General features: G+C 35.1%; 1 protein-coding gene across 1 annotated transcript; it reads right to left on the bottom strand.

Annotated features, from left to right (window-relative positions):
- Nucleotides 1-121: 121 nt before the first annotated feature.
- LOC149085096 (annexin A13-like) lies at nt 122-15,906 on the bottom strand. The gene is made up of 11 exons (XM_089233923.1): nt 15,593-15,906; nt 14,972-15,023; nt 14,502-14,565; nt 12,871-12,965; nt 11,626-11,830; nt 9,493-9,572; nt 9,245-9,298; nt 8,963-9,152; nt 1,150-1,208; nt 934-1,056; nt 122-434 (listed from the first exon to the last, which is right to left on the bottom strand). Exons 2-11 carry the CDS (start codon nt 14,984-14,986, stop codon nt 378-380), a joined length of 942 nt encoding a protein of 313 aa, XP_089090049.1. The 5' UTR covers nt 14,987-15,023; nt 15,593-15,906; the 3' UTR covers nt 122-377.
- Nucleotides 15,907-16,312: the final 406 nt, after the last annotated feature.

The raw sequence follows: 16,312 nt of genomic DNA, 5'->3' as shown, positions 1-16,312 counted from the left end.
TTACGTCTATATTTGAAACACGTAAGGAGGGATTCGTGTTTTTCCCCAATTATAGGCTTTCCTCTTTATTGTGTTGGCATAACTAAAAAATTAAATACTCTTTTTAAATGAGGATGCAAGATAACGCTGACAAACAGAGGGTTTTATTTTGGTTCAAAACAAAAACACAAGATACATCGTTGACAAACATGCCAGATTATAACAGCCGTTAGTTTATATGATAATATCATTTATTGTCATTTTCAAGTAATGCAGAATATTCAAAAGTCTACTAGCAATAATATCAACTGGCTCAATAACGGAAATAGCGAAACGAGAAGTCGTTGGGATCTATTGTCGTTAGATTTCTAGGAAGCAAGAGCATCATAGGTAATTTTTCATTCGTTTGTCACCAGTGATACAAGCAGTTTTGCGAAATCTCCAGTCAAATTGTGCTGAAAAATAATTCAAACGCATACAGCAATAAAGATAAAAAGTATAATTAATAAATTTAATCATAAAGAGGGTCATACCACTTTCACGTAGAATAAATAAGAAAAACCGTTTGCTTCAGGCCAGGGGCGTCGGAAGTATTTCAGAACTGTGGGGGGGGGGGGAGGGGTACTCGGATTGAGTTTTATGTGGAGGATTTTAATTTCTACATTAATTCTCTGGAGACGTGCTGGTCCCCATGCTACAGAATTCTGTGGGTGCTCGAGCAACCACAGCCCCCCGGCTCCGACGCCACTGCTGTATACTCTCCAGTGTTGTAAGAGAGGTTTTCTATTACACTTGTGGAATTATCTCGCTATATTCAAAATTCGATTACTTTTTCCTGTGCGTAGAAAATATGAAACTTCTCAAACAAACAGCTCGGAAAGTATCAGTGGTTTATTATTCCGTTTATCCCCATATAATGGAAAGGAAAAATTCAGATTTGTATAACATATTTACTTGTATGACGTAATCTAACTTTTCCTTAAATCTCTTCTCGTACTCAGATTTGATGAAAACCATATCGATTTCGCATCTGCTCACAACAATGCGCATCACAGCTCTTTCGTCGACACCCTGGCCCTTTAGATAAATGAATCATAATAAAAAGAATCAAAATCAAACATTCTTTGACATGTTTTGAAATCAAATCTAGTTGGAAAATCTGATACTCACCCGAAAAGCTTTAGACAATTTTCGAGCAAAATAGGCCGGAGTATTTTCAACGCATCGAACTGCAATGGAATGAGTATCATTAAAATGCATTTTTGTTAAATTTCAATATTTATCGGTAATAATCGTCCAACACACATAAGTCGATCTAATGAGGAATTTATTGAGACGAACGAAGAAGTATATCCAAGGGGTGTAGCAGCCTCAGAATGCAATTACGCTCGTTAGGAAAACTCACCACAGGCATTCAGACAGGCGTACAGCTTCCTAAGAAAGTGAATACCGTCCATGAATAAGCAACGCCAAACTAGAGATATACAGTATCTAACACACTAGTATGGTATTTGAATAAAGGAATTTCGTTGGCTATTACCGCGACACATCGGATAAGCTTAGGCTGACCATATTTCCGGAGAAAAATACGGGAATTGCCGGTTAATGCCAAAAATTATGTCAAAGGCAGTTTCGGAACTAGTGGGAGAAGGGTAACCCCGTTAGGGTGCACGTTACCACCATCGCTCGGTGGTTAGAAAACTTGGGTTGCGAGTTCGATTCTTGTTGGCGGCTACGTTTTTTTTTCTTGCTCTTTGGTGATAAGAAACTTTCTTTTAGACCCTCTGGAAACGGGATAATTCTGAGAGCTCTTCATAATTGTAAAAATTCTGTACCGATTATAGAGTACTTTATTTACATACCAATAAATTGATATGTAAGTGTGGATATAACATGTTTTTTAAAAGAAAAAATACTAAATTATTAATTGTTGAATAAAAATTTAATCAATTTAATTAATTGAAATAAAATAATCAACAATTAATTTAATTAATTAAAATAAAACAATTAACGATTAATTTAATTTAACTTATTTAAAATTGCTAAATTATTTGTATTTCTTTCTCATTTATAAAAAAATTGTGTTTTTCGTCAAATACTGTTACTCTTTCGTTTGTTCCGATTTTCTAAAAAAAATTCTGGAAGGGACGTATGAGTGAGAACGAGCATTGTGGAAAAATAAAATGACATCACGCAAAAAAAAGCATGCTGAGTCACTAATTTTTGTTGGTTTACATAGTTTGCCCAATTTTTCACTGAAGCGGAACAACCAAAGTTTTACTCAGTATTTTGCAAAGTATTTTACGGCCCTCTATAATATGTGTAGGCATCTCTCCTAAAAGATGGTGGCTGACAGGGCTATAAAATGGAGGCTCTCGGTAACCGACCCTACATATTTTTTCAATATTTTCCACCGTGAAATTTACGATGAAATTAACATGGGGGGGGGGAAAGAGGGGCTCATAAACCCAGACATTGAGTGATAGGACAAGTGTGAAGGGTGCCACCACACTTGGCTGCACACTATCGGGGGCAACAACACAGGATTAAAATACATTACTCTCGTATTTCATATTTTTACTTAGCCTTAGCTTGAAATTCTATCAATTTACAGATACAGTACGTATCAAAAATTTAGATAATGCCCTTTTCTCACAATAACAAGAAAAATACTGCGAGTAAAATTAGCACTTTCTACTGGATAATACACTCATTGCCATAAAAATTTGCGCACCCAGAAGAAGTTGTCAAAATGAAACGAAATTTTACACATGTAAGTACTACGTTGATATAAGTAAGTGATTAGAAAATCCAAGAAAAAGGATCATTTATTGCAGAAAAAAGTACAGATGAACAGAAGTTTTAGTACTCTGTTGGCCCCCTCTAGCGCGAATGCACGATGCGATACGAGCGGGCATTGAGGCATACAAGTTCCGTATGATGTCCTGAGACATCTCGTTCCACAGTTGCTGTAAATGCAACTCTAGTTCGACCAACCTCGTAGGGTGTCCAACTTGCCGTCCCAAATGATCCCAGATATGCTCGATTGGTGACAAATCTGGGGATAGAGCAGGCCAGGGAAGGGTGGTAATGTGGCGGAGGCAGTCTTGTGACATCCTTGCTGTGTGTGGCCTAGCATTGTCTTGTTGAAAAATGGCTCCTGGGAGCCCTGCCATGAGTGGCAACACATGTGGCTGAAGGATGTTATGGACGTACCGCTGGGCTGTCATTGTGCCATGGATCAATATTAGGGGTGACCGTGTATCGTAAGCAATGGCACCCCATACCATGACACCAGCTGTGGGAGCGGTGTGTCGCTGTAAAGCGAAGGCAGGATTGAAGCGTTCACCACGGGGCCTCCACACACGAACACGATTGTCATCACTGCTCAAGTTGAATCTCGATTCGTCGCTGAAGACGACCTGGTTCCATTCCGTTGCAGTCCAATCCCGTCGTGCTCGACACCACTCCAAACGGAGGCATTGGTGGGTGGGTGTCATTGGCAGCACACGTAATGGGCGCCGCGATACCAGATGTTCTTCAGCCAGGCGCCTTGCGATGGTTCGGGAAGACACAGGGGCCTGTAGTGAAGCTGCTGCCTGTGTCTGGATAGTGACCAATGAGGCAGTTGGCTCTACGCGTGCGTTTCGGATGATGTGACGGTCTTCTCGACGACTGGTCTGTCGAGGGCGTCCTGAACCTGGTCGCCGTGTAAATGACGTCTCTTCTGTCCACTGGTCCCAACACCTCCTCACTGTAAAATCAGAACGGCCTAGTTGACGAGCTACTCGCCGAGCTGACCACCCAGCTTCCATCATCCTGATGATTCTTTCCCTATCGAACTCTGACAACTGCTCATATGGTCTTCGACGGCATGTCTACATCAGCATTTCCTTTGCAAACGATTAAATACACTCCAGCAAGCTCTGCTTACCTGTTTTATACTCCAAGGAGAACGAAGTTCAACGCCCTCTAGTGGCATTACGCAATGCGCAATCACGCTGTATTTCTAATCATTTGCATATCTGCCCGACATGTACCTTCAGGCCAACTTTCGTTTCGATCCCACAATTATTTCTTGGTGCGCAAATTTTTATGGCAATGAGTGTACCTGGAGCATTTCTACATTTATAGAAAAAATATTCCTACGAAAGAACATTTAGAATATTTATAATATCGAAAATACAAAACATATCTGTCTCAACAGTTTAAAATTAAAATTAAAATTTACAAAAATTACCGGCTTTTAATAGCTAAAAAAAATACACTTTTAATTTTTTCTAATAACTTGAAACACACGATCCTCCATGGATCTTATTAAATTCTGTAGGGTTTCAACATCGAAACTGTACCACGCTTCTTCGATAGAGCTCTTCAAGTCATCAACAGTCGAATACTGTATTTCATTTACCAACACATTTATATACTGTAAGTATACCCCATACACATTATTACAGGATTCAAGTCAGGACTCATCGCTGGCCAATCTAAAACCGATACATTTTCGCGATTAAAGAGCTGTTTTGCGGAAGCTGATCTTTGAATAGACACGTTATAATGTTGAAATGCCCAGTTTGGTCTTCATAAATTTGCTCCAATCAGTAGCAAATTATTCTTGAGGTCTCCTTGTAAGCATCAGAGTTTTGACGACCAATTTCAAAAGTAAAGGAAGCCTGACCATTAGAAGCAGAAGCAAATGCTGTCCATACCATTGTCGAAGCTACACCTTGCTGTCTGTTTGAAAAACTTCTTGGTTTTTTTTCTAGTTCGTGCCAGTAGGAAGACCATCCACCATCCGTCTGGAACATTTTTTTTTACACTACTAAATATGATACTAAGCTATTTGTATCATATAGGGTGGATTTGTATATAAGGCGCAGAGAAGAGCTACGCGTGCTTTTGTTGGCACACAAGGAAGCAAGGTTGGCACCTATGAAGAAAGACTAAATTTCATGAATATGTTTACATTGGAAGAACGCAGGTGACGGGGGATATAATCGAAGTGTTCAAAATTTTCAACGGGATGAACAGGATGGACCACGAGTTATTAATACACCATCAATCAACTGCTTCGACAAGATGACACCAGTATCATTTAAGGGACAATGCCAGGTTGTGGTGTCTCGGAGTTTTTCTCTAATAGGATTGCCATTAAATGGAACAGCTTACCTCCGGGGGTAGTGAATTCTAACACAATTGATACGTTTAAAAATAAGTACGATAGCATAGTGACAAATCAAGAAGCTATCCATACTTAGATTAGACAACCATAATCTTTTTTATGGGAAGTTTATTATATATTATTAATTTTTTTTGGTGATATACGCTTTTATAATGGGTATTTTGATCATTTTTGTCGCACCACGGTCATTTTCTGCTCACGACGGATAATTAGACCGGGACCTGCAATTTATTGCCGATTCCGAACGGCAGGCTTGTTTTTTTATACTCATCGAGAGATTGGTGCGCTAACCCCTCGATGGGGGACCCTCTGCGGTAGCAATTTTTTGCTACGGTCAAGTCGCCGTTTTTTGTTGTACCCCTGTGTCAGGAAAGTTTTCTGACAAGGACGAACCGGGTATCAAACTCACGACACCTCTAAACATCCTTTGGTACTTTAGACGAGTATCTTATCGACCAGGCTACCGCGCCCCCTGGGTATTGTGGTAATATTTGACATCCATATTTTTTATGGGCACATTTTTTCAACCACCGTTAAGCAATTTGCCTGTTGTGCCCTTGTATTTGTTTCCATAAAACATATAATTTCGTGCCCATTTCGTTCTCTCTTTGGTGCTTCCCTGTGGGAGGTGGTTTGTCTTAACCACTCTTTCATGAATCGAATACCGTAAATCAGGGTAACTTTGGGACTGGGGATGCAACTATGGGTGAGCGGATTGTTTTTGGCTTCGAATTTCCAGACAAGGCCTTGCGTTTTATCGGTTCACCGCTACCGAGAAAACGCATTCCCAAACCTCAGTCCCAAAGTTAGGGTACGAACATAGTGCGCGCGTTTCCGATTCTGAAAACCCACGTCGTTTCTGATTGGTTAAAAACCTGAATTTCAACTTTTTTTTAGTTTTCAGGTTTCGAACGACTAACGGGAAAAATTTCTTGGTGTTTCCGATTCCGGCAATCGGTGGCGATCGGTCGAATCGGAATGGGTAAACGCTATGTCATTTTCATAGCGTGTCGCTACTTTGTGTGAACCGGCTATGAGCAGAAAATTTCCCGAATTTTTCTTTCCGGTTACAGATTACGCGCGTGTCGAACTAGTATTTGCACTAAAAGACTGAGCGATGGAAGATACTGATGTATTTATTGATTAACATAAATTGATATTTGTTTATTTTCTTTTGAAAACTCAAATTCGGTACTCTGGTGAATTTGAAATTGGTGTAATTTGGTAAATTTGAAAAGATTAAGAGAATCGTTCAACATCATTTAGTAGTTAAGAAAAAAGATGACGATATTTATACCACATATTTTTTTTTTGGTTAAAAAGAACTTAATCAAAATATTTTTTATAGTTATAAAATAATTATACTAGGCCTAAATTTTGTCTTTCCATAGGCGGTAAAAACCCATCAAAGGTAAATACCATACCAACCCTACAGTTGACATGCATCCATTTTGTGATCTAAAGGGATTTTTAATCCTCCAAATCCATCCAACAGATTGATTATTAACTATAAATATTATTAATTAACGAATAAAAAAAGTGATTACATTAACTGAATCATTATTATTTATTTAACTGGACCTCTTTCCGAGACAAGTTTATTGGGCTCAGAGTAGATGGGAGAAATAATAAATTTTTTCGAGATGTCTCTCTCTCCTTCATACTTTATGGCAGGTGTGGCCAATAGCTGGCCCGCGGGCCCCCAACAAGGCAAAACAAAATTATCAACTTAAAATTAACAATTTACAAGGTGTTAAATTAAATTTGTGACAGCGGAAAACTAACATTCATTATTGTTAGTGATGAAAATAATTTACTATGTTATCACCATTGCCCGGATGTTGTTGCCCTAAAAATCTTGAAAAATGACTTTAAAAAAATGCCATCAAAATAATAAAGCAATGTTCTCTTGAAAAACCAGTTATGTTCAAATGTCGAAGGAAAAAAAGTTTTGACAGCATCAAGATCATATGTGAATTTTTTTTCATTTTGAAAGAATTTTTTCTCTCTCGTTTAGATTCATCAAAAATAACAATTTTTCTAATAAACGAGTTATAATTCATGCAAAAGCAACTTTTATTTTATTTTCCAAGACATTCAAGTACATTTTTCATTTTCAAAAAATTTGAAAAATGAAAAAATATCATGAAAATGCAAAAAAATGTCCCAAAACTAAAACAAATGCCCAAAACTAAAAAAAAAAATGCCCTAACAGTAAAAAAAGCAGAAAAATGCAAATGTCATCAATATCCAGGTATATTAATGACAAAGTTAAAAATTTAGTGTGTTTAAACTTTTGAGACTAATGCCACATCAAGAACACGGATCTTACGCCTTATTAAATGCCTTTACAGATAGAGTATCCCTTCTATCAGGGATTAATTTCGAACCCCCTTCCAGCCTTTAAGGGGGTTGGTGCATGATCTTGGCTCCCTATGCTTTTCTATGGGAAAAATCTTCTTCCTTTAAGGAACATTTAAAAATTTTCTGTTCAATTTAGGCACTCAATTTTTTTCTCAAATTTTATGGACATTTTTATAAAATTTAGCTTAAGCATTTAGAGAATTTTAATTGTTCATTATTTTTTCTTGAATTTTAACTTCAACAACATGTAGCTTTTTCAAAAATCACTGAAATTTACTCCCATTTCGTTCCATAAAATTTTTTTAAATCAGAAAGAAAAATAGATATAAGTCTAATAATCAGACTAATGAAAAATCAGTTTTCATTAGAAAACTCTCTCGCTAATGTATGTAATACCTTAGTGTTGAGAAAGACGCAAATATTTAAGAATTTGAACAAGTGGTGTTTGAAAAAAAAATGTTTCTTATTTGACAAAAAACTCAGTTTTGAGATAAGAGTACTTTTATGGGAAAAATTGGCATATATAAGGCCTGCCAACAGTTTGTATTAAAATATGTTAAAAATACTTTTGGTGCAGCAGGTAGAACGAAAATTCGAACACAGACGCAGAAAATTTTATAGTATTTGAAAATAAAAAAATTTGAGACAAAATGTTTTTTAGAAAATTTGCATGCACCAACCCCCTTAAAAAGACTCCTTACTTCGATTTTTTAGTACAAAAATTCCAAATACTGTACATAAGGTCGATTCTTATTCCTCTATATAGGATAGAGACCTGTTCTGCCTCCCACTAGTGTGGACAATGCACACAGGCATTGTAGAAGGCAGCAAAATCCCAAAGCCCGGCCCATCACAACGCGTCCTGGAGTAGGGGATTATCTGTGTGTGTGTTTAGTAAGTAAAAAAAAATTTCAGGTAACATATAAATTGATAGAATTTTAAGCAAGGGCTTTGTTAAAAAGTCGAAATGAAATACACGTAGTCAATGTATTTTAATCCCGTTTTACGGCCCCCAATATGTTGTAGCCCAGTGCAGATACGCTACATCTTTTGCTACTGTCTAAGTGCAAAAAGTTGGTTGGTGCTTGTTAAGTACCTAACTTCTTCCAACGAGCACGAGAACATTCTGGTTTTCTAACAGATAGATTACGTTATTTAATTCTGCCACATCAATTACACCCATAGACGCAAAATAAGATTCAAATATAAGCTGAATAGTGTTCATATGTTTTTTCGCCTATAGTTATACCCTTTCGTTCGTCTTAAGCCATTTGAATAGCTTTCATTTGATCCATCCTCAAACTTTTGATGCTGGTAGCTCCAGGAAAGGAGTACAGTATACATGATACTCAAAGTCTTCTCATATGGATTTTAGATTGCCTTAAAACTGTTATTGTTATGTACCGAAGTGCAAACTTTAGAAGAAGAAAATCGTACCTATGGTAAGCAGTGTTCTTTTTAAATCTCCCGAAGTTTCAGCTTCGATAGCTTCAAACAAACTTCTTCCAGTAATATCTTCGTATTCTTGAAACACAAAACGAAGATGCTCGTAACTTTCAAACGCGAAAAGAGTGTTGAATGCAGCTTCATCAGTTCCCCATTGGGCTTCTCCAGCTTCAAAAAGAGCCTGAGAAATTTTTTGTTATTCGAATTCATTCTTGATGAATAAAAACTAACAGCATCAATAAGAGAAAAGAAATACTAGAAAGTTTGACTTACTTCCGCATCCGCTCTAACTTTTTCTAAGCAAACAACGCCTTCATTCCTGGCACCCTAAGACACAAAATGAAGAGAAATTGATCAGTTTTAATTTTATGAGAAATTAACATGATTGTGAGTGAAAAACAAAAATAGAATGACGTCTTTCTAATTATTAAAGTAAAAGCTTTTTCAACTTTGTAATAAAGAAAAATAAATTAAAAATACGGTTTCATTTTTTTAATGAACAGCCAGAAAAACGCACTTACTTTGCATATCATCAAGAGTAGATGCTTGAAATCTCCTGATGTGTCATCTCTTATAGAGTCTTCAAGAGTTTTCCCATACTCTGCGTGAAAAATCAAGATAAAAAGAAGCAAAAATAATTTATTACGATGTTTGATGATAGAAATTAAGTCATTGGCACCATAGCCTAGTGGTTAGAGCACTAGTGGCTTCGTGTTTTCATTTGTTTTCTTGCCCGTCGGTGGTACGCAGGGTTACCTAAAGTCCTCATTTTTATATCATTATAAGCATTCTCATACGTTTTTGAAATTTTGGCCTTTTGTACTCATTTTCATTGTTCCGGTATTTTTCCCTCTTTTTTTTTCGGAGAAAGAAAAATAGCACTGTTTAAAAAAAACACGTGTCTTCGTGTCCGTACGTAATCTTAAAATTAAATAGATAATATTTTTGAAACGAGATGTTTGATATTCTAAACCAGAGAAATACGTTTGTTTTGAGAGAATAAATAATGAAACGCCATCTATATTTCATATAAAGTAACAATTTATCTGTATATCTCCTCTCTCGCTCATATTCAGCTTTAAATTAGAAAATATATATTTCGCATACATACCCTCATTGGCGTACGCAAAGGGAACGGGGACAAAAAATTATAACCCTCGTCCGAGAGGAAATCTTGTGCACCGTACTGTTAATACACTACGGTTAATTAATTTAATTGATTGAAAAAATTATATATCGGGATTCTTATTTTCAAACTATTTTACAGATAGACTGGCTGATTCGTTGATAATTGGTTGATTTATACACCTGAGATTCAATACACAATATATATAATACATTTTTGAGGCTTTCAAGCTCCCTCATTTAACCTCTTTACGATCACGGACGTAATATTACGTCCAAACTCCAGTAGAATAAGTTTAAACAAGTTCTTTGTGTTTTCTTTTCTCTCTCTTCACCATCGCGAAGCTTTATAGCAACCTTATTTTGACGATTGTCTATTATTTATGGACGATTTTTCCCCCACACATATAATGTATCTTTGGACTCTAAAAATAAAAAACTCTCTTATCTACCCCTTATCTATTACACTTTTACCTTTTATATTTTTTCTTTCTCCCCTTCTTCGTTTTTCTAACGTACGGTTGGGTTAGGACAAGGTTACCATATTTATCACCGATTAGTTAAATAGAGATAATCCAAATTTCTTGCCAAACGCTTGTACGTGAAGTGGTTAACCGGATCCTCGATCCCAGTTAGGCCAGTTAAGAGCAGGGCTATATGTTATATGACCCTGGGTTGAAAGAGGTTCTACGATAGTTACTATTTATTTTGTGAAGAGCTAGCAAAAAATGGAGGTAAACATTAGCACGTTTAATATCACAAATTAAGAAATAAAATAAAATTGAAACGTGATTTTTTAGCCCTCTATGTTTCGAACGCCATAAAAACGTATTGAATTTTTTACGTAATTCAATTTTATTTCAACGTATTGAATTTTTTACGTAATTCAATTTTATTTCAACGTATTGAATTTTTTACGTAATTCAATTTTATTTCAACGTATTGAATTTTTTACGTAATTCAACGTATTGAATTTTTTACGTAATTCAACGTATTGAATTTTTTACGTAATTCAACGTATTGAATTTTTTACGTAATTCAACGTATTGAATTTTTTACGTAATTCAACGTATTGAATTTTTTACGTAATTCAACGTATTGAATTTTTTACGTAATTCAATTTTATTCAACGTATTGAATTTTTTACGTAATTCAATTTTATTTCAACGTATTGAATTTTTTACGTAATTCAATTTTATTTCAACGTATTGAATTTTTTACGTAATTCAATTTTATTTCAACGTATTGAATTTTTTACGTAATTCAATTTTATTTCAACGTATTGAATTTTTTACGTAATTCAATTTTATTTCAACGTATTGAATTTTTTACGTAATTCAATTTTATTTCAACGTATTGAATTTTTTACGTAATTCAATTTTATTTCAACGTATTGAATTTTTTACGTAATTCAATTTTATTTCAACGTATTGAATTTCAAATATATACTGAACCATAGAGAGCTAAATGAGTTACCAAATATATTAATTATTAGTCATGAAACTTGATAAGTTCAAATCACGACTTACTTTCATGATATATGTCTTTAATTTGCAATATCTGTGCATTTGTTATAGTGCAGAGAATTTCAAGCAACATGTCTTCATTTGTTGACGGTTTGCTTATCGCCTGGTGCAGAAGAATAGCGTAATATTCCGCAAGAGGCATGAGCAACAGTTCCAAAGTCTTCTTGAAGTTCCCAGTAAGATCACAAAGTAACTTTCTTTTCAAGTCCTAAAGATTGAAATAAAAATGTTTCATCAAAAGAAACGTGTAAAGATAACGTATATGCAATATAATGATAAGCGTCAATGTAATAAATCAATTGAATTACTGTTAAATTAATTATTTGCTAAGAGAGATTCACACAAACATCACGATCCGATCTGACATTGTAATAAATCGAAAGATTGATTTTGTCACGCATTTATTGTGACTAAATTGGTTTTAAATTTTTTTGTTATTTATTTAAAACTGAGAGAATTTTCACTTTATCATTATTTTATCATGAATAAGTGTTATTTCGATTCTCATACGATAATAAAGTCTATTTTATAATGATTTTGAAGGCAATTTCTCTAGATACTGTATCTCTTTCAATCCCATTTCAGGCTTTTGTTCTTATGAAGAGTTTTGCTAGAAAAAAGAGTAACGTGACACACAAAATGATATAAAATCAGTGAAAATATTTATAATGATATTTAGTATGAAAGCGCATATTCATAAAGCTTTTCATCTAGATTAAGTGAAGAATATAGTTATAATTATACATATTCTGGTATGAACGTCCATTCTTCTCAAGAGACTTCTACAAAGAGTTACCGTAGAAAAATAGAAACCGGAGGGAATTAAGAATTTGAATCTTATTCATGTACAAGTTTTCAACGAATTTTACCTAAAAAAATCGGTTGAAAAGTTGTAAAAATTTACAACTGTTTCATGACTCTAATTGAAACATAAACTCCTATGGAAAATTTTACCAAGTGTGCATTAGGTTAGTATATAGTATAGTTCTCTTGCGTTCTTATGGTTGTTATTTAATGAAAATCTTATGATACAACTAAGAAAAGATATAAATTGACATTGTCAATTTTTTTCAAAAGAGCAATTATTTTATTTAAATTAAATACAGTTTTAGTGCATCGAAATATGTTCAATATCTAGAAATATGTTCAATATCTAGAAATATGTTCAATATCTAGAAATATGTTCAATATCTAGAAATATGTTCAATATCTAGAAATATGTTCAATATCTAGAAATATGTTCAATACCTCGTTGAACATAGTTTTGTATGTTTCCATTATACGTTGTCTCTGTTCATTTGTCCGATTCCCTAGTATTCGGATGACCACATCGTCTTCAGTTCCTGAAATAAATTCTGTTAAATGATGTTCTAATCTTCAGTATACAAAATAAAAAAAAAAATTATATACTTATATTGCAATAAACTAAACAACAGTGTGTGATTTTTTTCCCGTGAAATAGTAATTTTCTTAATTATTTGGTTTTGTGAATTTTTTTCGCCCGTTGCTCTTCAAAACGGTCTCAGAGACTGCTCTCGCAAATTGTACCTCTGTTGTAGCTTGATAAATTATTGTTCAGTGCTGAAGAGAGTTGCCTCTAAGATGCATTCCAGGACCTCTTACGTAACTGCGGTACTTTAAACGAGGTTGCATCATTGGATTGGGCCAAGCAGGGTGGCCAAATCGACGTTTTGCCCTCAACTTGACCGTTCTGACCAAGCTGTTAGGAGATGCTGGGAGCAGTGGATGTGTGAAGGCACATACACGCGTCAAACAAGCTCTAGGTTTCTTAGGTCGCTCAACAGTAGAGAAGATTGTTTCATCTGTAGGCAAGCCCTAGTAGCGCCAACGATGAGTGCACCGACCATTCAGTCGCAAATGCTATATTCGTCAAGAACCTTGTGTCACATCGCACCATTTTTCTACAGTTAGGAGAAAAAGGTTTGTTCTCAGAGCATCCGTTAAATTTGTGCCATTTCAGCCCGACATCGTCGACCTCGTTTGCAGTGGCGTCGGCAGTGACAAACCTGGATTGGTACCGTAGCTGTGAGTATTGTTGAATTACGGTTCTGTTTGGCGTCCAATGACGGACGCCATGCTAATGGTCAGCGGACGAATAGTGCTTATTCTTTAGATAGGCATACAGCCCCAACTGCAGGTGTATTGGTATGGGAAGCCCTCACGCAGGCCATTTCTAGTCGTGATACGGGAACCGTAATACCTCAACGATATGCCCAGGAAGTCTTGCAATCACATGTTTTACCATTTATGGCAGGGCTTCCAGCAGGCGTTTTCAGCAAGATAATGCTCGCTTACATATGGCAAGAGATTCTTAAGAATGCCTGTGTCAAGCTGTAACACACTTTCTTGACCGGCTTATTGACCTGACTTATCGTCAATGGAGCAGATACGGGACCAGCTGAGATGACGACTTCACCAACCTGCGAGCTTGAAGGAACTAGAGGCTCAGTTACAACAAACAAGAAAAAATCTGCTCCAAGCCAACATACAGAACCTGGGTGCATCAATGCCAGAACGTATCTTTTCTTGCATCCACTCTAGAGGCGGCTTCACTAGGTTCTATTCTTTTTGATGTCACTGTGCTGTTCTCCACTAGAAATGATCGTTTCGCTCTGTGTGTGTTTGTGATATTGCGATGATTTACAAACTTTACTATGACAATTACGCATGCCAAGTTTCGTTCATATTCGAAGTTTTCTTCTTGGTGCGTTATTTTTTTTGACGGAAGTATACCTTCATTCCAATACTACCAATAACCCAATTTTTGCCTCAGAAAAACAATACTAAATGATCGTTAAAATGTGTATGTTAAATTTAAATAAACTAAAATATACAACTTCTTTATGCACATTACCTACCTAATCCTCGCAATGCATCTCTTAACTTAACGGCATCGCTTTCCGAATCAAAAGGATGGTGATACTGAAATTTAAAACATATTTCAATAGACATACCGCTGAAAATCTTACGAATAGGATGATGATAGAGAAGAAAATTACCAAACAGTATGTACTATGACTATACCTTTAGATATAACTAACTATTCACATCGCTTAGACATGGTTCACATTGGCGAATTTGATGCTAAAATCATCAGCAAGTAGCATCAGTAAGCCGATTATTAATCAATAAAAATTATTATCACATACATTTCACATGCCACACAAAAAAATTATTTTTGCAATTATAATTATTCTACTTCATCAACATTGTGTACATGTTTAACAAAATCTAATCTATCTCATTAAAGTATAATTAATACCTAATGTAAACTTACGTGGATATAATAACAATAAAATAAATAAAAAGCAATAAAATATTTACTTACTACAACTGTAGCCATATTCTCACCAAAGTGATCAGATGATCAACTCCTTAAGCTATAAATTAAAAAACTTTATTATCGCATGTTTAAATTGGTGTGCGTTTTGCAGATTTTATTGTTTTGTTATGTACGTGTAATTACTAATATGCTCATTCGTTATACGTATTGAAACAAAGATTCAATTAAAAACTATGAAAACAGTATGATTGTGTGTCTAACGTTTTTATGTAAATTAGAAGTGCATAAATATTTCGCCTGTCCTTATCTTTGGATATATTGCTATGTATTTATTTTATTTCAATCAGAAAAAAATGAAAAAAATAGACATTTTTATATTTCTTTTAAGACCAGGATTGCACTGTAAAAGTTTTATGAAAATTCTTCTATAAAACTTGCAAATTGCAATCAATAATCTTATTCGTTGCATTCACTCGAATGTAACCGATAAGATTATTAGTTATTTTTTCTAAGTTTTGTAAAAGATATTTTATCAAACTTCTATAGTGTAATCCCAACCTCAGGATGAATTAATTCAATTTTCAAATATTTACAACTAAACATATTGATACATGTTTCTCAACCAATCATCGTTGATGAAGAGATGTGTGTTAATTTTCAACTTACCACTTTCAAAAGTTTTCAACTGGTTTTCTTGAACATAAGTTGGCCGCTCTAAGAAATCACCGAATTTTTGCAAATATTGAAGTGAAATTTTCCGTGGTTTTTTTTGCTGAAATAGAATAATGGCATTAATGGTAGTATACAAAAATTTGATTTCAGAAAGAACGATCCCAATCCCACAGATTCAAAATGAGATGGTTGTGAAGAAATCGCACGTAAAACTTAGACCATCCCACTGTACCTTCGATCAACAGGCTTTGGGAAACGAAACTGACCGTTTCGAAGACGCAACGACGTGCTTGGGCGGAGTAAATGGCGTTGGAAGTCCACCCTTCCCCTGTATATATTAATTCCCGGTTAAAAGAAAAGAGATCGTTTGACCGCTGGCTGATGACGTCACGAAGCAAGAAAGGGCAGAAAGTTCGAACTTAATGAAAGTGGTCATTGTAAAAAATTAGTTTTTCCTTTTAATTCAAGTTTGATCGATGGAAAAGTGACTTATTCCATGGGATTTAAGACGAAATAGACAGATCTCTAGAATTAAAAAGAAAACAAACTACATATATGACTAGGAAAAGAAAAAGACAAAAATCTATCAAAGGAATGCAAAGTCGTAATTTAAATCTTCATTTTTCTTCAGTTTAATTATAGTTGACACCTTAAAATGAAAGCACTGGGTGAAAAACCTAACCATTTTGAAGTTTCAAGAAGTTTTTTGATGAA

This window comes from Pholcus phalangioides, unplaced genomic scaffold, assembly GCF_987345545.1.
Source record: "Pholcus phalangioides strain wild (caught in Gottingen) unplaced genomic scaffold, Ppha-v1.0 ptg000007l_1, whole genome shotgun sequence".
Taxonomy (NCBI): domain Eukaryota; kingdom Metazoa; phylum Arthropoda; class Arachnida; order Araneae; family Pholcidae; genus Pholcus; species Pholcus phalangioides.
This window is presented reverse-complemented; position numbering and strand designations above follow the sequence as displayed.